At 42.1% G+C, this 25533-nt stretch overlaps 2 protein-coding genes across 2 annotated transcripts; both read left to right on the forward strand.

Annotated features, from left to right (window-relative positions):
* Positions 1-7788: 7788 nt before the first annotated feature.
* LOC135115080 (uncharacterized) lies at positions 7789-8712 on the forward strand. The gene has a single exon (XM_064031570.1). The coding sequence runs from the start codon at positions 7789-7791 to the stop codon at positions 8710-8712; it is 924 nt and encodes a 307-aa protein (XP_063887640.1).
* Positions 8713-16882: 8170 nt separating this feature from the next.
* LOC135114930 (aminopeptidase N-like) lies at positions 16883-25209 on the forward strand. Its single transcript, XM_064031209.1, has 17 exons — positions 16883-17220; positions 17691-18038; positions 18526-18740; positions 18939-19094; positions 19416-19549; positions 19661-19841; positions 20128-20311; positions 20392-20548; positions 20768-20849; positions 21083-21266; positions 21373-21709; positions 21790-21932; positions 22062-22249; positions 23470-23640; positions 24028-24171; positions 24536-24617; positions 24831-25209. The coding sequence occupies exons 1-17, from the start codon at positions 17020-17022 to the stop codon at positions 24990-24992; spliced, it is 3069 nt and encodes a 1022-aa protein (XP_063887279.1). The 5' UTR covers positions 16883-17019; the 3' UTR covers positions 24993-25209.
* The last annotated feature ends 324 nt before the right edge of the window (positions 25210-25533 follow it).

The raw sequence follows: 25533 nt of genomic DNA on the forward strand, positions 1-25533 counted from the left end.
CCCTCTCAATGCGAGACGCTTGTTCACGACGTCTGCCCACCATTACTGTATACCTGCTTCTGCCCAAGGGCAGGGCAGAGCTGACGGTCCCCTACACATGTTACTTCTGTGGAGTCTGAAATCCCTATCTGACCTTCATTAACCCGACCGAGGCGAACTTTACCAGGTCAGCAAAATATCTTCTTCCCATCCTATCCACTACCACCTCAGCGCTCTCTGCCTCTCTCTCTCTCTCTCTCTCTCTCTCTCTCTCTCTCTCTCTCTCTCTCTCTCTGGCAGCAAAATGACTAATTTATTTTTCAACAGGATGGGGCTCCACCACACTGGAAATGCATAATGCGAGTATATCTCAATGAGAATTTGCTAGGAAGATGGATCGGACGTGCTGGTGAAGGAGACAACCTGCTATTGAAATGGATCCCACGGTCACCTGACTTGACACTTCGCGATTTCTTTCTGTGGTGTTATGTGAAAGGTCTGGTCTATGTCCCACCACTTCCTACAAGTGTAGAGGAGCTCAAGGAGAGAATCACTGAGGCTCTGAAGACTCTTACACACGACATGCTGCAGCGACAGTGGCAGAAACTCGAATACGGACTTGGTGTGCCGCGTCACAAGCGGTACACACATCGAATATTTTTAATAACTTAGAAGCATTACAAAATAACCATTTCACAGATTTTTTTGTTGGAAATTTGTGGAATAGAACTTGCTAAAAAATAAACCTATTAAGTTTAATTTCTCTTGACCATGTAGTCACTCCGATATGGACATAACAAATGTCAAATTTTTTGGGATACTTGGGACACCCTGTACAAGAAATTTTCCTGGGGTAACGGAATGGTAACGGAAAAGTGAATAATTTTGGAAATCAAGGAAACATTGCAGTACCTGGCATTAGGATTAATGTTAACTTAGTATGTAAAATTGTAAAGTAAACATATACTAAGTGTTACCGCAGGGCGGGTGAAAGACCGCCGAGCGGATGAAAGTTGTTGCTGCTGAGCAAGCGTATGCTAAATAACATGATCTGTGTTATGAGAGTTAAAGTAAAATAGTGTATGAAGCATGGATAACACTAAGGAAACTAAGTTAATTAGAGTAGAGATTAAGGAAACTGAATTCATTATAGTAGTTAATTGCAGTAGTGAAGATGTGTGAGAAGAACCAGCTGTGGAGAGCTTAGCTGCAGAGAGGTAGTGAGGGTTGTGTTTACGTAGTAAAGTTGATAACATGGCGCGTAGGGTAGATAATACACAGAGGGATCTCCATTGAGGAATGAGTCACCCGGAAACTATTGCTGACCTAAGGGCAAGATGGGCAGGCGTGAGACGCCGAGGGCCAGCAGGAACGAAGCCCGGAGGGATAGATCCCTTTGTACCGCCACCGAGTTAGTGTGTGACTACTCCAGAAAAGATCGAACCACTACAATACAGACGCAGGTGTTGCTTGGTGACAGGCCTCCTTAGGACCCCAAACACGTGAGTTCCACATCTTTATTACGAGGGGTCGATTGCCCTAATTAGCATAATCAATGATTAGTGATGCATTATGTTGATACAGTATGTAATGGTTAGTAATACTACGCACGTCTTATGTTTAGTATGTATGTCTTCAGGTTTGACCGAATACAATAAACGATTCGCGTCACCCTGTGGGTCTAAAATCCTTTAGCTGCCTTCGGATGACTACAGTGAAACGTGTGGTCTTCTGTGAACGTCCAGCGAGCAACACAACTCTAGGGGAGACGCAGTTCGTCCTCCCAGAGGACGGAGCAGAGAAGTGGCGCGGGAGGGGCATCCTTCCCCAGGTCAGATCACCGAGTGTGTGTTATGTGTGCGTGTGCCGAGGACGAGCGAGCAGCGGACGAGGCCCATCCATCCTGCCTCGAGGGCGGGTAGCGAGTGTGTGTTCGTGTGTGCGTTGCCGAGGGCGTGTGAGCAGCGCGCGGGGCACCTCCGTCCTGTCTCGAGGGCGGGCAGCGAGTGTGTGTTTGTGTGTGCGACTGTGCGTTGCCCGGACAGGAGACTGGCGTGGTGGCCTCGTTCCGGGGAGCCGGGGTGTCCATCGCACGTGGCTCAGCCGGGAAAGGAGAGAGGTAATTTGAATACGGGTGTGTGTGTGTGTGTGTGTGTGTGTGTGTGTGTGTGTGTGTGTGTATGTAAAATTTGTGGATTAGGGTAATCAGTATAGTCATTAAATTTGGTCGAAGGTTCTTTTGTTCTGTCTTGGATGTCAAAGACAGCACAGGGTAGTCTCAAAGGTTCAAGTGCAGGTTCTCGAGTATAATAAGGTTTTAACAAGTTAATGTATACCAGCTGCGTGGATTTACAGCTGTTATGGGTACTTATGATATAATTTCTGTCACTGATCTTAGCTTTCACACAGTAAGGATCTTCTTGATATCTAGCTGAAATAGGAGAACCCGGGACTGGAAGACTTGCTACGATCTTACTGTCATACTGATCTTTCATAGTCCTTTGAGCATTGAGAAGATTGTCCGATGCAAACTTGCGCACCCTGTTAAGGGTGTTTTTCAGATGTTCAAGGTAAGTGGTTACAGAACCTAGAGGAGTAGGTGTGAGTTGGACCAAATTATCTTTAATGACCTTAAGAGGCCCTCTCACCTTTCTTCCAGAGAGGAGCTCAAAAGGGGAGCAGCCAAGTGACTCGTGCCGAGTTTTTCGAATAGCAAACTAGAGAAATGGTAGTACCTCATCCCAGTCCCGGTCTCCCTCACAATAGTACTTGCGCAGCATAGCGTTTAGGGTCTGAAGACACCGCTCCAGTGTACCTTGAGATTGGGGGTGGTATGCCGTGGACAGAGTCTGACAAATTCAAAGTTCCTGAAAAGTCTGGGGAAAAAGATTACTTGTGAAATTAGTACCGCTGTCACTTTGTATCTCCTTAGGGATGCCATAGGTAGTGAACATAAAAGTCAAATGCTTAGTAATATTTTTTGGCCGAAATGTTCTTTAATTGAAAGGTTTTCGGGTAACGGAAAGGTTTAAGGGTAACGTGTGGTGGGGCACAAAACAGTGAGAATGTACTCATTACCCTTTTTTTTTTATGTAGGGGATCTACTGTATCCACAAGGATATTTTGGAAGGGTTCTGACGGTATCTGAACTGGTTGTGTTTTAGATAGGGGATCTACTATATTCACAAGGATGTTTTGGAAGGGTTCTGAGGGTACCTGAACTGGTTGAAGTGGATAACTAAGAACAGGCTTGTTCGGTTTTCCCAGTACTTGACAGAGGTGACAGGAGCTAATGAAGGGTGATACATTTTTTCTTCATATTTGACCAATAAAATTCATTAAGTAATTTAAGGTAGGTTTTCTTAACTCTGAAATGACCAAATCCTTCATGAGCTATCTCTAACACAGGGTTCTGAGATTCTGGGGCAGTACTACTTGGTAGACTTTAGCCCAGGTGTCATCATCGCTAAGTTTGGGACGTTTATAGAAACTCATCAGGATGTTGCCGTGGTAGTAGTATGCTGGAGAGTGGAGATCATTCTTAGGTACAGTCTTGTGATGGAGCTTCACTAGAGTAGGGTCAAACCTTTGAGCTTCTTCCAGATTTTGTTCTGATATTAGCTTGTTGAATGTGGTGCCAACCCTCGGTGGCTGGACTAGAAACTTCATCCTCTTGGACTTATCGGCACGCTGCGTCTGAGCACGGGTGACAGCACAGACAGGGAATAGCGTAGTTTGTTCCCTCCCGATGTCTTCGGTCGGGTTATACATTAGTGGAGTGTCTTTAGTGGTCAGGGCCGGAAACACCAAACTGCCGGCCAAGTCATTACCTAGAAGGAAGGTGGCATCTGGAATAGGTAAAGGACCGTCAATGACACCCATTATCACAGTTCCGCTTACAGTGTCAGTTAAGGTGATCTTGGCCAGGGGAGTTGTGGTGTTTCCCTGGAGGACTTGTAGGATGACTTTCTCCTGTTTTGTTGCGTTCGATGTTGGACAGAACAGACTTGGTAATGAGGGACTGCGCAGACTATTAGCACCGGGTGCTCTGGCAGGTTAGGACCAAGTGACACCTTACCAATAGATCTATCTGAAAGGCTTTAAGATATACTGCGGTACGGATGAAGCAACAGAAGTGGCAGATATAGGTTTCATATACATCTGTAGTACCTTTGGCTACCTTACATCTCGGATCAGGGCAATCTTTAACAATATGTCCCTCTTTCCTACAGTATCTACAAACTAGATTATTGGGTCTTCCAAAAATTCGACTCTTTCGAGTCCCACGACGGGTTTACTCTACTGATAGAGAGAACCTGCATCTGACTTATCATTAGGAGGTCTCTTGTCCTCCTGCCCAGGGTGATGGATTAGGGAAAAGACATCGGCTACCTTAGCTGCTTTAATTAAGTCAGTTTCGTCTGTTATATGTACCATGATGGAGTATGGAACCTTCCTCTTAAATTCTTCAAGAACCACCAAGTTTACTAACTAATCAAAAATTTTGACACCTGACAATTTTAACCACTTATGGAAAGTCCGAAGTTTCTCTGCAGCAAACTTGAGAGTAAGTTTGATAGTTTGGTTTGCTGAAATTCCTAAAAGCTTGTCGGTAACCTTCAGGGGAGATTGAGTAGGAAGAGATGATTGTCTGTTACAGTCAGCGTTATTTTCTATCCCTTCACAAACTGTGATTGCTTTTCCCACATGCTTTGATTTGATTAACCACACCCAGTGTTCCGGAGGCCAATTGAAGTGTGAAGCTGTGGATTCATATTCCTTGAAAAAAGCTTCTGGGTCACTCAAGGAAAAGTTAGGAATCATCTTGATGTTTTTTGCCATGTCAACCTGTGCCATACCTTGATGTTGAGTACTTTGTTGAAGCTGCAGTAGGTGAACCTCGTGTTCCCTTCCCCGTGCTCGTTCTTCCCTTGCCTCTTCTCGGAACTTCTCGCCGGAATCCCATTCTTGTATTCTCTCGTTCTGTTAGCTCAAACTGAACCTTTAATTTGATAGCCTCAAGTTTTACCTTCTCTATTTAAAAGGTCTCCTGGTGGTTGTCAGCTGGAGTTGGGACTGAACTTGTTGCTGGCGGGTACTCTCCTGTTGTTCTTAGATGGGCTAGAACTATAAGTCTCAAGTAGGCTTTGGTGGTGTTAAATGTGAAAGAGATATAATTGTGAAAGGGATATAATCAGTGGTTAAGTATTTGAGATCCTGTTAAGCGTCAGAAACCAGTAGTTCCTCCACTGACAGATTACCGACAAATTCAGCAGGGTCAAAGCGTGACAGTTACCGTTAAATGGTTAACAAAAGGTTCCACTTCCCTAACTGTTAAGTGGTTAACAAAATGTTCCACTTCCCTAAGCAGAAAACTGATACCTGTCAGTATAATTACCAGGATTGCTTACCAAGCTAACAATGATAACCCGATGACACTTCAAACTGCCGTAAGCCAGGCAAGAGTTAAGGATGTGCAACATTTCCCGCTCATGCGTACACAAAGCCAAAACAGGATGCTCATAATGGGGATTGAGTTCTGGTGAAACAGGCAGTCAAGTGAATGAATTCTACAAGATTGAGAGTTTCGCTGACTCTCTAGAATTAATGACAGACTGATGAGTCTCGCGACAACGACAGCAGGACTTGATCTTTTCTCTCAGGTTATAAAACGGGCCGAGGGTTTAGAAGTACAGCTTCATTAGGGTAAGATAACGTTCTTTATCAAAATTGACAAAACACCAACTTGATATTTACCACTAAGAATTTAAGAACTTCTCCAATACTTTCGGCCTCAACATTCTATCTTGCAGGTTGTTTCTCTCCAATACTTTCGGGCTCAACATTTTATCTTACAGGTTGTTTCTCACCACATGGTTATGTTGTGTGTAGACTAAACGTTATCGCGGACGGGCCCCCCTGTAACTTTCCTCCCTACTGTAGTGACTATGGATGCCTGGCTCCCTACTGTAGTGACTATGAAATGCCAGTCCCATTGGGACTGGCATTTCAGTTGTTGGAGAACAGACTTGGCATGGTTCCGGGCAGAAGTATAAAGTGCATGAGATTCTGGTGATGGAAGGCTTAAGTACCTTTAGTGGGCCACCTCTTTATCATGTATAGCACGAGAACAAGCTGTGTTAAACCAAGGTTTGGAAGGTTTAGGTCGAGAAAAAGAGTGAGGAATGTATGCCTCCATGCCAGACACTATCACCTCCGTTATACGCTCAGCACACAAAGACGGGTCTCTTACACGGAAGCAGTAGTCATTCCAAGGACTAGTCCCCCCAACTAGCAGAAGCAAAACGCCAGAGGCACCTTCACTTAGGGAGATCCTGAGGAGGGATTGGAGCGATAGGACAAGATACAGATATGAGATTGTGATCGGAGGAGCCCAAAGGAGAAGAAAGGGTGACAGCATAAGCAGAAGGATTAGAGGTCAGGAAAAGGTCAAGAATGTTGGGCGTATCTCCAAGACGGTCAAGAATACGAGTAGGGTGTTGCACCAATTGCTCTAGGTCGTGGAGGATAGCAAAGTTGAAGGCTAGTTCACCAGGATGGTCAGTGAAGGGAGAGGAAAGCCAAAGCTGGTGGTGAACATTGAAGTCTCCAAGAATGGAGATCTCAGCAAAAGGGAAGAGAGTCAGAATGTGCTCCGCTTTGGAAGTTAAGCAGTCAAAGAATTTCTTATATTCAGAGGAGTTAGGTGAGAGGTATACAGCACAGATAAATTTAGTTTAAAAGTGACTCTGTAGTCGTAGCCAGATGGTGGAAAACTCGGAAGATTCAAGAGCGTGGGCACGAGAGCAGGTTAAGTCATTGCGCACATAAACGCAACATCCAGCTTTGGATAAAAAATGAGGATAGAGAAAGTAGGAGGGAACAGAAAGGGGGCTACTGTCAGTTGCCTCAGACACCTGAGTTTCAGTGAGGAAAAGAATATGAGGTTTAGAAGAGGAGAGGTGGTGTTCTACAGATTGAAAATTAGATCTTAGACCGCGAATGTTGCAGAAGTTAATGAAGAAAAAGTTGAGGGGGTGTGTCAAGACACTTAGGGTCGTCGACAGAAAGGCAGTCCGATCTGGGGACATTTATGGTCCCCTCCCCAGATGGGGACTCCGAGGCTGGTGTAGGAGTCGCCATGATAATTTTGAAATTTTTGAGTGAAGGGTGTGTGTGTGTGTGTGTTATTAGGTGCTTGTAGTTTTGTGTGGAGGAAGAGAGTTGTCTTTGGGGGGCAGGCTGTGGCTGCCCCCTTCTGTTGTGAGACACAAAGGGAAATGTTCAGTGAGGTCACAGCTGGGTTTAATGATAAGTTCACAGCACCCCCTGAACAGTGCTTTAGATCTCACTGGGAGTAATTATCGTTTCGGCAGGTGTCTACTGCCTCATATATATATATATATATATATATATATATATATATATATATATATATATATATATATATATATATATATATATATATATATATATATATATATATATATATATATATATATATATATATATATATATATATATATATATATATATATATATATATATATATATATATATATATATATATATATATATATATATATATATATATATATATATATATATATATATATATATATATATATATATATATATATATATATATATATATATATATATATATATATATATATATATATATATATATATATATATATATATATATATATATATATATATATATATATATATATATATATATATATATATATATATATATATATATATATATATATATATAACAGCACCATCATTGAGCCAAGACACATGGAAGCAGCGAAACAACTTAAAGCAGACCCAGATATTACGATCAGACGTGCAGACAAAGCTTCCACTTACGTCCTCATCGACACCCCCGAGTACTTACAGAAAATGGATGAAATTCTAAGCGATACTAGTAAATTCATGAAGATTACCAAGGATCCCACAGAAGCCCTGAAGACGAAACTCAACAGGATAATAATGAAGAATAACTCCACCAGCAAAATCGTCAAGTTTGAGAAGCTGACCGGAGTATACAACCTGGGATACTGTTACGGGAATGTAAAGACCCACAAACCTGGTAACAAGCTTCGTCCGATTATCTCGCAGATCCCGACGCCTACCTACATGCTAGCCAAGAGATTGTGTACTCTCCTATCCCTGTACATACCTACTACGTACTCACTACGATCAGCAACAGAATTCCTCGACATCCTCAAGACCAGCGACAGCAGCGGCGTTATCGCATCGCTAGACGGCGAGTCATTATTCACAAACGTACCAGTTGATCGTACCATCGACCTAATCATTGAACGGGTCTACCACAACGACACCACCCCCGACCTCGGCGTCCAAGAATCCGTGCTGCGCGAGCTACTGGAATGCTGCACTAAGGAAGCGCCATTCACCTGTCCCCGAGGAAACAAATACCGCCAGACTGATGGAGCCGCCATGGGTTCACCACTCGGAGTATTACTAGCCAACTTTTTTATCGGGTGTATAGAAGAAGTCTTCAAGGAAACACAAAAAATAGACATATACTGCAGATACATCGACGATATATTCATCAAAACGAAGAACCAAGCCGACACAGAAATAATAAGACAACGCCTTCAGCAAGTTTCTGGACTCAGCTTCACTATAGAAAACAGCACCAACGGCACCATGCCTTTCCTCGACATCCTCGTGAAGCAGACGGACGAGTCTTAATACAGAAGTATATGTCAGAGCAACGAACCCAGGACATTGCTTAAACGGAAGAAGTGAATGCCCACAAAGATACAAGGACTCTACCATCGGCGCCTACATACGAAGAGCACTTACACACTGCAGTACCTGGCAGCAAGTACACCAAGAAATAGAAAGATCAACACAGGTACTAGTTAACAACGGCTTCAGAGAAAAAGACATCGAGAAACAAACCAAGAGAATCTTCGAACGTTGGTACAACAACAACAATAACAACAACAACAACAACAACAACAACAACAACAGCGAAAATAAAGACATTGTCATCTTCTATCGAGCGTTCTACTCCACAGCACACCGAGAGGACGAGAGAATAATAACAAGAACAACGTAAGGCCAACGGATCCTGAAAGAAGACTGAAACTTCAAATTTACTACAAAAACAAGAAAACGAGCCACCTCCTCCTCAAGAACAGCCCTGAAACCAAGAGAGAAGATATGCAGAAGTCACGTGTCGTATATAGATTTACTTGCAAACAAGAAAACTGCGAAGTCCTACCATCATCTTACATCGGCATGACCACTACAAAACTCTCTCGACGGTTAACAATGCACTTAGCAGCAAGCGCCCCTAAAAAACATCTAATGGAAGAACATGGCATCGCTATTACAAGAAAACCCTACAAGAAAACACATAAATAATCGATGGATACAACGATGGACGACGCCTAAGCATAAAAGAAAATAATCCGAAGTTAAACACTCAGTCAGAAGACCTTCAAGCCCTACCAAGCATGAAGAAATCAAGAAAGAAAAACGAAGCGGCAACCTCACCGAGCCACGCGACAAAGCAGCCAATCAGCGGCTCCGCCCATAGTGCGTAGCTCGTTCTGATCCCGTGCGGGTTACATATAAGGCGCGCTGAGAGCAGACGCGCTGAAAAAATTCGGGAACTACTGCTCTAGCTACTAGTCTAACCTCAAGAAATGTTCTGTGCAATAGTCCTCTCCTGGTAGAAATCAGACAATTGGTAATCAAGTGAAGGAATATCTGTCACTATTTGTTCAGGTGCCTTTTAGAGGCGTCACACTGATAAGATGTGTAGAAATCAGAGTATCACCGTTTGTTGGTATATAGTACATCAAAACTTCCCTTATCTCTAAGAGTAACTTTTCAATAATTATAATGATAAAACATAGCTGAACCTCGCCACTGGTTCACTGTTGTCCTGAACCATTAACATCAAATTTCCTCCGGCCAAGTACTTGATTTGGTGTCCGCTGCACCGCGTCATAAAAAGCGGCCTCAGGTGATGTGGGCGAGGCGCTCAGCAGGTCAACGTCCTTAGGTTCACCTGGGCAGGGAAGCAATGAGGAAGAGGCGGAGCGTGGCTGTGAGCGTCGCCCCATCTGTTGTGCAGAGGGTATAATACAAGGACACGTTCCGTGTTTTATCACCAGCTTTACATTGTAGTAGATTTATGACTTGTATATACTCACATGTGTTATATTCCTAGTATTTTTACTTCATATTTCTCGTCATTCTATATCATCATTCTGATTTGTTTTCTCCCAATAAATCCTCCTCTTCCTCCTCCCCCTCCTCCTACTCCTCCTCCTTCTCCTCTTCCTCCTCCTTCAGAATATTCTTTTTTCATCGCTGTCTTCTTTCTGGTAACAACTACAACTATTTAGATGTTGCCACATAACTCAGAATCTCAGAGGATCAAACATTTGTTTATTCCACGGCTGGTTTTCACGCTTGTGATATAATCAGGCGCCACACACTCAATCTCTCCCCTCAACGCCACACCTGCCTGGCTACCTCATAAGGCAGACTCTGTTTCTTTGTGTGTCCCGATCACTAACCATGCACTGACCCACGTCCTCCGGGGCACCATTAACACACTTTTTGGTCAAGGGCGCCGCACTCAAGTCTTGGAGGAGAAGTGAAGACGAATGTTACATAATCTTCGTGTTTGTCACCGTGATTCAAGGTGTATGCTGGCGTCCGTGTTGGTGAGATGCTTCACGACAGAGACGCGGCTACATTAATTTGATTGGTGATGTGGCGTTTTGTTAAGGGGAAGAAAGAGACTTGGTGATCTACTAGTGGTCTATTTTGTGCTACCTGCCCAAAATCAGAATTACACAAGGTACGTTTCTTTCGACGAAGATGTTTTTTCTTGGGCAAGCAACACCTTCAACTTGACAAAAGTATATATATATATATACTCGTATATATATATATATATATATATATATATATATATATATATATATATATATATATATATATATATATATATATATATATATATATATATATATATATATTAATTTACTTTGATTACGGTACTTTATCTTTATATTATATATCATTTCAATATGTTAAAATATGAGGAAATACAAATTTTTCAGCAAAGATTTCCCAGAAAAAAAAATGTTTTCAAGTTAAACTCATCGAAGTAACTGCAGTTTGTGGATGGAAACGTTCCCAAAGTAATACTGATTATGTCCACATACGCAAGCAAGCTCACACATCCACTTCACGCCTCCACTCACCTCAGTACCCTCCTCTCTTCTGACACGTCTCCACTCCACCCATTGCCGTGGTTCCTTCTATGGAAACATGATACACGAAGGAAAGAAAGAAAACCCATTAATCCTCAGAAACCTTCAATTCATAATTCATCGAAAACGAATTGCCTGTGATTTTCTTAGATTTAATGCAAAATTTAATACAAAAGATTCAGCAAACTTCAACTTAAGTTCAAGTTTGCTGAATCTTTTGTCTTCTTCCTCCGATTTTTCTATTGATCTCTACTACATTTCGTTTCTAAATTCATACTGATCCACTCCACATCCTGCTGTCCACTTGCCTACGTGTCAGCAGGTGATGTGGATCGGTAATAAGATGGGGATTTTCCAGATTAATGATGCCTCGTCTATATGTGACATTCATAAACTTGAAATAATGTTGAGTAGAGATAAGGTGTAACACGTTGGTAGGTTGTGAGGGCGTGGCAGTCTTGTTTTTCGCGATATCTGCTGGCAGGTTATGTCACCATCTTGAGCGATTTTCTATTTTATTTCACTTATTTACCTCAACTGTTATTAATACTTGTCTATGTTTATCTATTTTCTATACATGTGTGTGAGTCTGATGTTAAGAATGAGGTATTCTGTATGTGTGTGTGTGTGTGTGTGTGTGTGTGTGTGTGTGTGTGTGTGTTTTCAGTGTTCTTTTTATAGTACGCCCTTTGATGACACTTACCAGCTTCCAGGAAAACTAAGCTGGAAAACACGAACTCTTCATTAACAGAGGGTCGCTAAGAGGAAGCCCTCCTCCTGGCCCGTGTACTACGGCTGTTGTCTTGTTGCCAATCGTCGGAAGATTTTCACCTATTCTTCATCCTGAAATCGAGGTCAGTTCCGTCTCCGTTAGAATGTGTGCCACTCCTACCTTTATCCCTGTCCCTTGTGTCGTGTTTTTGAAGAAACTGGAGGTGTAGATTGTGAGAGATAAAGACATTGACACTCAGTTAAGTGTTGAGGTGGAATGCAATCCTATGAACTGGAGTCAGAAAACTAAAATATGAACAAGAGACATGGCACTTGTAGAGACTTCAGGTTACCGACTGAATTGTAGAGATAAGAAGCTTCTGTTAGTGTTATACAAGAAAACATGAATATTAAAAAAAGGGAGACTGGGCACATGTAAAGAGCTGAAAACTGCTAAGATATGAAAGGACAAAATCAAGAGGGTTGTGAGTCATACGAAAGAAGGCAGTCAAGAAAGCAGTGGATGAAATGTTTGTTTTTATCACACACACACATACACACATACACACACACACACACACACACACACACACACACGCCTTGGGCACAAAGCAATACACAACTCTCACTTGACCTCACCTACACTGAACCAGGCAGCTCTACGCTCTTGCAGAAATGGTTGTTGTTGTTGTTGTTGTTACTATTTTTATTGTATTTATTGTTAATATTATCATAAACATTTTAACAGCTGAAGAAAAGGGTGACAGGTACGTAATACGCAATGTGTAATGAGGTATGAAAGGAGCGTGAATGGACACTCCGCAGACTGCACTGAATCATAACACTCACCAGGAAACGCCTCTTGACGTGTGGTTGTCGGGAGCGCAAGGCCGACCATAACGTGCAGGTTACCACATTTTGCCTTCCACCAGCATCTAGAGGTGCTGAGAGATCCCCTACTGGTCTGTCAAGAAGCTGCACTGGTCATGTCACTCGCTAGTCACCCTCACCACTACTCAACAGAGACTAGTTATAGGAAAGAAATGTACGCAACGGCAATATCACTAAGATAAAATAACGACAATTATGACAAATTACTACTATTTCTACTATTACTGCTGCTGCTGCTGCTACTACTACTACTACTACTACTACTACTACTACTACTACTACTACTACTACTACTACTACTACTACTACTACTACTAGATCGTACAAAAGTTCGTACTGTTACTATAAATCTCAAGGAATATATATCACATAATATATTTTAGTGAATTTAGGACGAATGGAATGGGAGGAGTGGTAGAACAGCTGGGGAGAGGAGGAGGAGGAGGAGGAGGAGAAAGAGGAGGAGGAGCTACTTTCTTTCAGCGTGAGGAAGAGGGAAGGTTCAGTCAGTGTTTCGGGAGAGCTTCGGGAAAGACGGACAGATAGGTGAGCTCGTCATGTGTTACCTCCGTCCCTCTCATTAACCACAACACCTTCAATCACCTTAACAGCCATGAGTCACAGCTGTCCCTCCTCTCCTCTAACTGACTGTCTTCAGCCTCCCTCATCGCCGCAATGTCTTGCTATCTTCTACCGTTATTTTCATGCCACCTACTCTTCTGATCTTGCTAACTGCACGCCTCCCCTTCTCCCGCGGCCTCGCTGCACAAGATTTCTTTCTCTCACCCCTATTCTGTCCACCTCTCTAATGCAAGAGTTAACCAGTATTCCCAAGCATTCATCCCTTTCTCCCTGCCTGCTTCAGTATTTCCGCCTTCCTATGACTTGAACTCTTTCAAGAGGGAGGTTTCAAGACACTTATCTTGTATTTTTGACTAACGCTTTCGACCCTGTACGGGGACCAGCATTTCAGTGGGCCTTTTTTTTTTTTTTTTTTTTTTTTTTTTTTTGCAAATTTTGTTGCCCTTTGCCGGTGCCCCTCCTACATAAAAAAAAAAAAAAAAACTTCCTACGGCTATAGAAATAACCATCCATGTCGGTGAATATTTTCATTGTCTCATATCATATTGACATCACTGAGCACCTCCCGTATCGTTTGTCATGGGGTGATGTAGTTTAGACGAGTGGAATGTGGCGGTGAAAGGAATCATAACATTGCACCAAAGTACTTTATTTCCTAACACTTCAGCTGCTGCCTTCTCCGGTCTGCGCACTCTCTGAAGAAGACAACGGTTACTGCGTGTGATAGTGTCTCTTTGATAGTACGAATACCTATGCTCCATGTCTCCCAGCCACATTTCACTCGTATCTAACAGTGTTGCAAAATATACTTCATTTGATACGCCAGATACTCCTCAGTAATTAAGTACAGTACTTATTATTAGTATTACCATCACTCTAAGCAGCAGCAAACTACGGGAGTTCCTTGCAGGTGAAAGCTTTCTTCGAGTCGTGAAGGGGTTACGCCCGTACGCTGGCTTACCGGACATCTCAGCCCGATAGTGCTGGCTTAGAGTTGTGGTTCCTAAACTGGGAGTGGGGGTAAATTACACCCTGTGGGTAATATTACAATTTTCTCGGGAGTAATGGAGGGATGACTGAAAAAAAAAAAGTGAGGAATTCTAGATATCAAAAAAACATTGTGTGTTATGTGATATGTACGTACATGATATGGCTAGTGTATATGAGTACACAGTAGGAAAAAATGTTTCAGGAAGGAAATTGTGCGTTATGTAAAATGTATTATGACATGGTCAGTGTACATGCGTAAAAGAATGTGCAGTAGGAAGAAAACTAATTAGGATTAAAGCATGACAAATTTTTGTATTATATTAGTATGTTATACTCAGACGCAACTCGCGTCTCACAGCTTTGAGATGCAGCATTTTATTTCTTATACATTTAGCACCTATATAACAATTATATAAGACTGAATTTCAATGATTTATGTTTAAAATAGAGACCTGATATCTTTATTTATATATTATCAGTCTTAAAACTATAGAAAATGTTGAATGTTCTTTTTTTTTTTTTTATTAATCGTTTTAGGCGCGAGAGTACATGAACTTAGAAAGGGTTGGGAACCACTGCTCTGCTCAGCTTCCCTATGCGCATCAGCCTAAGTGTATTAGATGGACTTGGCCACCACTGTTTCGATGAGATTCTTGGTATGGTTGTGATTACTCTGGGGGACCTGGTAGTAAGTAGTTGGATGTTGTTGGTAGCGTGGATGTCGTGGGTAGTGATCTGGAAATTATGGTAGATCGTGCGAGTAAAAGATCACAATGTTATAAGAGATCTTCTTGATTCAATGATGGACAGGATGTACACGCGTGATACTGAGACAGTTTGTGACCAACGTGGCGATACTGATGTGCTCTCTCTCTCTGGACTGACTCTCTGTCTGACTTATTTAAACTCTGCAGATATGAACTCAACTTGAACTGTGTCCGACCTCTCTCTGAACTGACTCTCTCTGTCTGTACAGGCTCTATTTATGTGGGAAGAAACGGATCAAGATGCAGGATCTGAGATGAAGAAATTATCAATGAACTGTCTCTAAATGTGGTGAAGGGCCCAATGGTAGAGGTCGTTATTCTGGTTAATGACCAGGGAGGACGACAGAAAGGCGATGCAGGTGTTTTATAGGTCTATTAGAATCAGTACAAAGAAGAATGACTAAAAGGATACATGGGATGAGGAGTATTCTTTACGAGGCAAGATTAAAGCTGTTAAATTTACATTCTTTAGAGAGACGTAGGTTAAGAGGGGACCTGATAGAAGTCTTTAAGTGGTATAAGAGTTATAACAAGGGGGATGTAAGCAAAATTCTTAAGATCATCAACCAGAATAGAACAAGAAATAACGGGTTCAAGCTTGAAAAATTTAGGTTTAAGAAAGAGATAGGAAGAAACTGGTTCTCTGAAAAATTTAGGTTTAAGAAAGAGATAGGAAGAAACTGGTTCTCAAATAGAGTGGTAGATGAGTGGAACGGACTCAGTAATCATGTTGTTAGTGCTAATACATTAGGGAGCTTTAAGAGAAGATTAGACGGGTTTATGGATGGGGATGATAGGTGGAAACAGATAGGTATATTTCATTCAGGGACTGCCACGTGTAAGCCTGGTGGCTTCTTGCAGCTTCCCTTATCTCTTATGTTCTTATGTTCTTATGTTTTCCCTAAGGACTGACAGGGATGTAGGGAAGGTGTGATATTCCCTTGAGAGCGCGAAAGGGAGGAGAAAAGGTTAATAGACTGAGGCTGGCCACGTGGACACGTGGCATGAAATAAATGAATGATTAATATATATATATATATATATATATATATATATATATATATATATATATATATATATATATATATATATATATATATATATATATATATATATATATATATATATATATATATATATATATATATATATATATATATATATATATATATATATATATAATTCTTATGACTGATGCAAGTGCGTATGTGTACTATGTTGTGCAGTATAGTTAATATTTACCCACTGCCAAGAGGTAAACATGCATAATTTGGCATGATGAATTGGGTAACGAACTGAAAAAGTTTGGAAACCACTGGCTTAGAGGAAGGGTCAGCGCTTCAACGTCACACTTAAGCTCGCTAAGGACCATATTCTGAAACACTTCGGCGCGCACCTCTGCTACTTTCAAGAGGATGTAGTTAAAATTACACGGTTTCTTATGGGTTGTTTTATGGTTCTAGTTGTAGTGCCTTGGGGAGCAAGGAAACAGTCAGCTTCACCTAAGGTTGCCAGGCCAGTTACTTTATTTCGTGTTCCCAGTACATAACATTGCTTTCAATTCGGAGTTATGAACCCCTGGTCCGAATACTCAAGGATTATAGTGAACCCAGTGTTTACGTCATTAACATTTCAGAGCAATGAATCCTCACTATAATCACTACACTACATTAATGACATATTCCAAGATTTTTACATTATCAACAGGAGAAGCACTCCTGAGAATCCGGCTAATCATCACTGTGACACTGAAAAACAGTCGTGGTGAGAGACCAAATCGTTTCTCAGTACAGGCTTAATAAAGTCTTCTCGCCATGCTGCGTTGGAGTGCGTTGGAGGGCTCCTACCAAACCCTGCTTCGCCTGGCGTCTGTTGTGGCTCTGCTGACAACTGGCAATACCCTCTCTGTGTCCTCCTTTCCCTCCCTGTCCTCGTCGCCTCCTACCTCCGTGTTCTCCTCCTCCCAAGGCAACTCACTGCGCTCCACGACGCCCGTCTGGCTCCCCGAGCATGTGGTGGGTGACTGAAGCGTGCGCATAGTATTTATTATTGTTATTGACGTTGTTACAAGTTGTTATTATTATTGTTATTGTCATTCATGCAAATTTTATTATTATTATTATTATTTTTATTATCATTACTATTATTATTATTATTATTATTATTATTATTATTATTATTATTTTATTATTATTATTATTATTATTATTATTATTATTATTATTATTATTATTATTATTATTATTATTATCATTATTATCATTATTACTGTTGTTGTTGTTGTTTTTACTATTACTATTATTGTTGTTTCATATTGTTATTATTAACATTATTATTATTATTATTATTATTATTATTATTATTATTATTATTATTATTATTATTATCAGAGAGAGAGAGAGAGAGAGAGAGAGAGAGAGAGAGAGAGAGAGAGAGAGAGAGAGAGAGAGAGAGAGACCGACATCTCATAACACTTCCTTTTCAGCTGGTATACCCTGCCATGTATAAATACAAGCCAGTAATGTACTCACATCGTGATGACTTAACTGCAGCCGGTAACACTGTGAGTACAGGAGATAAAGACGGAGGAGGAGGAGGAGAAGAAGGAGGAAAGGAAGAAATCGACGTTAAAAACACAACACAACCGTTGAACAAGAACTTTCGTCTGCCAGCCAGCCTCAGACCCACCCACTACATTGTTCGGGTTCAGCCTTACATTAACGGAAACTATAGCGTCCGCGGCTCAGTGCAGATCGATATAGAAGTGCTCCAATCGACCTCCAACATCACCCTCCATGTATCCACAATGGACATCCACGTGCAGGATATTCAGGTGAGGTGCTATGCACACCGACCGACGGATGTGGTAGCTAACAGGTGAGGGAGAAGAGCTCTATGAGATGGAGCTGGGTGGGGACAAGTAGGAGTGATGGAATCGTTAAAAAATATGAATTAAGTAGTACTAGTACTGTGTGTGTGTGTGTGTGTGTGTGTGTGAAACGTCTCCACCCATCTCTATTTTATCAAGCATCACCGAGTGTGACGGCAGCTGTCCCACCTTTCCGCTAGCTGCTGTGATGTTCAATCGGTATGCATGTGTGTGTGTGTGTGTGTGTTCCCCCATGCGTGTGCTGTGCGAGGTGTGCGCAAGGCCGCACGTTGCCGTCCAAGGGCCCACAGATCACCGCCTCGTTGCCACACACCACGGCAAGGCTGATACGCTGCTGCAGCTAGGCTGTGTGTGTGTGTGTGTGTGTGTGTGTGTGTGTGTGTGTGTGTGTGATTTTACTGTCAGCAACAATCTTTTCGCTCCGTCACAGCTTGAAGCAGCGGAAGGCGATGAAGAGGGAGCCTCCATCCCACGATTTACTCATTTTGTTGACAACTTGGACGTTGAGGTTTTTACTGCCCACCTAGATGGAGAACTTGAGGCCGGTAGGAGGGTGCGGTACACCGTTCCCTACGAAGGAACCCTGGAACACTACATGGGAGGGTTTTACGGCCTTCACTACACAGATGTGGACGGCACTGAAAGGTAAGTGGACTGTTGCAGAGGGTACCGGGGATCCTGAGTTGGTGTTATTTTATTTTATTTTATTTTATTTTATTTATTTATTTATTTATTATTATTATTCTTTTTTTATGAGAATCCAAAGACTCGTCTTATACTTATTTGTTGTTTGTTTCTGGGTTAGACTTCAGAAAAGGTGATTATTCCTATGTTCATCTCCAGGTACATGGTGAGCACTCTTAACCAGCCAGTCAATGCCAGGATTGCCTTCCCGTGCTTCGACGAGCCGCAGCTCAAAGCCACGTTCGAGCTGCACGTGGCGCGCCAGGTCAACATGACAGCTGTGTCCAACATGCCTCTGCTCACCACCACGCCTATGTGAGATGAGTGAGGCGTCATCTAAGAGAACCACTGTTTTGTGTTCACTCTTAATACTTATGTCTTGTCCAGTATGTACAACTGACATAACATAACATCGTTTCACTCTTATGGGCTGTCTAACATTTGTTTTTACGGCAGCGCGGTGCCTTCACCAATGATTGTGTGAGCCTAATGATCTGAACCGGCAAGAAGGGTATATAAATGTCCATTAAATATAACTGTGCTGTGACCAATCACGTGTAGACATTATATCACACGTGAGTAAAGAAGTTTTATAACTATATTTAGTTATTGAGTGAAACTAGCGGGAATTTTCAGAGAGGACCAGGAAGGCTGGGTGTGGGACAGTTTCCAGACGACGCCACCGATGTCCACCTACCTCCTGATGCTCGTCGTTATGTCCCTTCCGCACATCAACATCACTGCGCACCGGCAAGACCTGCCCATCAGAAGTAAGACGAAACGTCACGCCCAGTATGCTTGTTTTATATGATACCAGACAGTTATTCTGTATTATGCCCAAGCAGGTAGAGTGACTTAATTTCCTGTCATGTCTCCGCCAGTATGGGCCAGGCAGGAGGTGCTGGATAGGATGTCCTTCATGCACCAAGTCGTGCCTGGTGTTCTGGACTTCATGGAGACCTACACAAACATCTCGTACTCGCTGTCGAAGCTGGACATCATTGTTGTTCCCAGCCAAGAAGGCATCGCCTTTGAGGGTTGGGGCGCCATCCTTATGTACGAGTAAGAAACGGTGTTGTTGTTGCAGTGTCTACTGTAGAGCAGGCGTCGGTGGAGTGTTGTTGAGGAGGAAATAATAATGATCAGAGACCCTTGGTTCAATTCATATACAACAACATAAGTTTTTAGTGTCAAATAAGCTCTTTTTTTTTTTTCTTTTACTTTTTTTCTCGTACCTCTGATTGATAACTAATAAACTCCAACTCTCACCGAAAAAAATAATAAATGTTTCATCTGGCGCATTAATAAATCCCATTACTTGTTTCAGCTAACGTGCAATCTTTTCCAGTGAACGTTTCATACAGCACGACCCGCTGGAGAACGATGAGGTGAATTTAGGGAAAGTGGCGTGGGTTCAAGCTCACGAATTGGCCCATCAGTGGTTTGGGAACTTGGTGACACCGCGCTGGTGGGGGGATGTGTGGCTCAGTGAGGGCATCACCACCTACATGTCCAACCTCGCTATGCAGAAGGTACGAGGAAGCCTTGCACGAGGAATGAGGATGCTTGATGCTGTATTTTTATAAGGAAATTTATTTGTAATTGCTTTTAGATGGCGATTGTGAGTCAGAGTGTGGCGGCGGAGGCAAGCTTCACCCTTCATGAACTGTTCCACGAGGACAGCCAGATTACCGCGGTTCCTGTCTTCAACCAGCAACTGGACGTGTTCAAGCCAGATACGTACTTCAACGTATTTTCTTACTTTAAATGTGAGTCCAGGTACTTGAGTCACAGTTTCTCTGCGTGACACGTTTTTCAGCCATCAGAATAAAGCATATATAAAATAAAATATGAAAAATTGTGCTGGTCCTCGTTTATTCTACTGTGTGCTGTACAGCCGCAGGTGATATCGGTGCTAGCAATTAAATATGAAAATGGCGAGACAGCAATACACGCATGGCTGTCACTAACACTGTGCCTCACCACAGGCTCGCTTTTGTTGCACATGATGGCCCACGTCCTCTCCCACCACGCCTTCAGGAAGGGTATGGTGTCCTTCCTTCATGAACAGTGGGTAACTAGTAACCAGCGCTCTAATATTCTCCTTGGTTATTTGTACGAGTTTTCATTTTGGAAATTGTTTCATGAAAAGTTGGTGTCTAGATGAGGGATGAGGAAGACTGTGACTCAGTATGTACATAAATAAAAGTTCCTGCAGAAAAGGTTTGATATCAGTCATTGAAATAATACTCGTAATGATTGCATTTCTGCATTTTTTTTTTTTTTTTTTTTTTTGTGCTCAGCCAGTACGGGAGTGTGGGTCAGGACGACCTATCCCGCCACCTGACGAAGGCAGCGCACGAAACCCATACGCTGCCGCAGGACCTCACTGTCAAGACCATCCTGGACACCTGGACGCATCAAGCAGGTTACCCACTCGTGACGGTGACGAGAAGCCCCGCGGGAACATCCGCCACAGCCTTCCAGGTGAGTGGCTCGTGATAAAGTGTGTCACGTCACTCTGAGACAAGAGGTTCATTAGTTACACAGTTGCTATATTCATCTTTAACAACCGTCTCTCTCTTTGTTATAGGAAAAATATCTGTGGTCACAAAACAGCAGTCTTCTCAGTGATCACTACAGCACGTGGTGGGTGCCGCTCACCCACACTAGCCAGGCCTCGCCGGACTTCAACGACACCCTCGTCAAGGTGTGGCTCAAGGGCACGGAGACGCAGACGTCGGTGCACAACCTACCTACCAGGGATCATTGGGTCGTCTTCAATCTGCAACAGACAGGCTACTACAGAGTCAACTACGACGACAATAACTGGAACCTGCTGATCCAGCAGCTGCTCACCGACCACCAGCTTATTCACGTCAACAACAGAGTTCAGATGATCGACGATATCCTGAACTTGGCGTCTTCTGGTAGGATGAACTTAAAGAAGACTGATGAATTTAATTTGAATTTACGACTTTCATCCCAAAGCTCGTTTATCTTTCCACAGGAAAAGTCTCCTATAATACCGCCCTGAGTTTGGTGGAATACATAAAGAAAGAGAACGAGACTTTGCCGTGGCGAGTTTTCCAACGCAACATGGAACACATGAAGAAAATGCTACAGAGCACTCCAGCTTACGAAGGCTTTAAGGTGAGGGTGCGCTGCGAACCTCGCTTGGTTGGTGACAATGACCCATGTATCAATGATGATGCATTTCACGAGAGGGAAATGACTTCCTGAAATAGTGTATGAATCTAATTTACGTTATACTCGTTACAGAAATACATGTGGTCGTTACTTGTTCCTCTTTGGAATTTAGTGGGCCTTGAGAACAAACTTGAGGTGCAGACCATCCAGCAGGAACACTCCGAGGCCGTCAAGTGGGCGTGTCATCACAACCTCCCGAGCTGCGTCTACCTCGCCGCCAGCCTCTACGCCCAGTGGATGCTCACGCCGGAAAACATTAAGTAAGAGTGGGGGAAAATCCACGTCAGTATCGCCTTATAAACTGAAGGTTGAATTCCTTTCCCATGCCAGCAGGACCGAACGTTTCATTAATGGCACTGTGGGATGATCACAATAAATCGAGGCTCCCTTTCTACCACCAGCATGAATTCCCTTTGTAATATCTGATCTATTGCCGCCGGTTCCTGCTGTCACTCCATATACTCACACAATATAGTTAGCTCAGTGTAACCATGCTATATTTTGTCTGCATGCTGTAGTGATAGTGAAGGAATCTTAGCCACAGATGTGTTTATCACGCACCAATTTATGATTTCTTTCTTAGTTAATCTTCGTGCGAAACATAATTGTCTTTGAGCGGGAGTGGTGGGTGTCATGATATCACATTAATGTACAAGAACTTCCTTGCTAATCAACCATCATAACTTCAGATAGACACAACACTTAGGACTCAAACATCACCCATAAGGAACAGCTCTACAGGAAATTAAACTGATGAGGCGATAGTTATTTTTTTTATTCTTTTATTTTTTTTTTGTGTGTGTGTTTGTTTGTGTGTGTGTGTGTGTGTGTGTGTGTGTGTGTGTGTGTGTGTGTGTGTGTGTGTGTCCTCCATGATACTTATGATGCCAATGGTGAAAAAAAAAAAAAAGTTAAATATTCGGCTGTACAATGACGGTTCATGATAAACAACTCGGACATCGGTGACGAGACAGCATTGGAGTCGTCTGCATACCTCGATAACCTGCCGATAGAGGGTTGAGATCCACAACATGTAGCCTAAATACTGAGAATACATAACTAAGCACTTAATTCCAAAACCATGAATTCCTGGTCATTTACAGTAAATCAGGAAATAATTGCCTCAAAACATTCAGCACACAACAATAGCCGAAGTGGTAAGAAAATTAAGTATAATATCATAAAACAGTTTATCTACCTATTTATGTTTCACTCTTTTCTTTCTTTCTTTTTTTTTTTTTTTTTTTGCAGATGTGTGAAGGCTGCAGTTACGTTTTCGTAAAAGCTACAGTATAATTTTGATTATATATATATATATATATATATATATATATATATATATATATATATATATATATATATATATATATATATATATATATATATATATATATATATATATATTTTTTTTTTTTTTTTTTTTTTCTCTCTCAACTTAAGCCTCAGTATTAAGGTACCACTCCCGCCTTGTGGTCCTCAGGGTGGTGCCCAGGGACTTGTGGGGGACCGTGTACTGCACCGCCATCGCCCACGGAGGAGAGGCCGAGTGGGACTTCGCGTGGCAACAATATTTCCTTTCTAATGACATCCACCACAAAGAACAGCTCCTGGCCGCCCTCAGCTGTAGCCGCGACACCTGGGAGGAGAATGGGTGAGTACTGTCAGTAGAAGTTTCACGAATATTTTTGTGACTGTTCTCGTCCGCAATGTGGAAAAAAAGAAATATAAAAAACTCAACCATTTTTAACCTTAACTATTTCATCCCGTTTACTGGTAGACTGAAGTTTTCTGCCTGCATTTTGATTCCCTCCTTCCTATGACTTGCCCTTATTTAAAAATTTTCATTGTTTCTCCATACTTGAATTGGCTTTTCTTTAGTATTCTTTCCTCTCGTTTTATGTGAGGGAGAGTTAGTAGGCTTTTTTTTTCTCTTGAATTTGCCTTTGTCTTTAGTGTTCCTCTCTTGTACATATGCTAATTTTGTTTCCATCCTCTTAATTGTTTTCCATCGTCCTCATTGTTCTCCTTCCCGTGCTAGGTACCTGGACCTGGCCTTGACTTCGGAAATCAAGCAGCGGACACAGGGTGCTTTCCAGGTGTTTTACTCTGTGGCGTCTAATCCTGGAGGGAAACCCTTGGCCTGGAACTTCCTTACAAGCCGCTGGTCTGCCCTGGCCAACTTGTGAGAGACTTGTCGCCATGCATCTTTGTAATGTGATAAAGCACACCGCCACTTGAACACAGCGCAGCGCATGGCAGCACAGAAATAAATGATAAAATACAGTATTTCACTCCAGCACTCACAAGGAACAAATGCAATACTCTAAATCATAATTACATGTCACATTTACTAAATATAAAACGTGCTGCCTTGATGTCAGTTTACCATGGAACTCTTCCTCCTGTTTTATCTTATGTGTTCAATGCATAGAAGAAAATGTTCAGTGTTGATATTACTAAGGGACTCCATATAAGCTGGACTTGTATCGTCTATTTATTCATGTTTCATTTTTTCTGCTTATCAATTCGTTTATTTATTCTGTAAGGTACAGTGACAGCGGAGCGGCGGTGGAGCAGCTGGTGGTGGCGGCCGCAGAGACCCTCACCTCGCAGCAAGACATGGACAAGGTACGTAAATTTATCTGCTTACACTTTTTGCATCTTGAAGTAACTCAGCTCTGCATCACACTTGACAGTCTCCTTGACTTGCTTGCACTATTTCCCTGTTTGTCCGTAGTAAGTTATGAAGGATTTACTTGCCTCATAGTAATAGCGAATAATGTATACATCTCATCCTCATCTCTTTTCTTTGTCATCGTCTTCCTCCTCCTCCTACTTTAGCTGAGAGTATTCAGGGACAACCACAGGGACAACCCCCGCGTAGTGGCCGCTTCGGAGGTAGCACTCGACATCGTCGCTAGGAACGTGGCTTGGATGGAGAGGAACTACGACGTGATCTGCGAGTGGCTGCAAGCACGAGGGTTTAACATTGGATTAAGATAAGAAGTGTGTGTGTGTGTGTGTGTGTGTGTGTGTGTGTGTGTGTGTGTGATAGCAATGAGGTCAGAAAGGGACAGAAATATTTTATGTATTAACAAATAAATATAAAGTTAAAAACCCAAAATTAATAAGATGAGTACAGTTTCACGAGGCGCTTCTAAGTACATTCACTCTGCAAGTAGACATGATTATAGATTTACTTCAAAACATAAATAATGGAAGACATAAAAAGGCACTTTTACTTTCGTTAGAGTATTATAGGAGTCTACTCGTGTATTGAAGGCTGTTTTTTTGACTACCTGCTCCCTTCTTTTTTTTTTTTTTATGTAAGAGGGACACTGGTCAAGGTCAACAAAAATCCAATAAAAAAAAATGCCCACTGAAATGCCAGTCCCATAAAAGGGTCCAAAGCGGTAGTCAAGAATTGATGAATAGGTGTCTTGAAACCTCCCTCTTGAAGGAATTCAAGTCATAGGAAGATGGAAATACAGAGGCAGGAAGGGAGTTCCAGAGTTTACCAGAGAAAGGGATGAATGACTGAGAA

The sequence above is a fragment of the Scylla paramamosain genome, chromosome 28 (assembly GCF_035594125.1).
Source record: "Scylla paramamosain isolate STU-SP2022 chromosome 28, ASM3559412v1, whole genome shotgun sequence".
Taxonomy (NCBI): domain Eukaryota; kingdom Metazoa; phylum Arthropoda; class Malacostraca; order Decapoda; family Portunidae; genus Scylla; species Scylla paramamosain.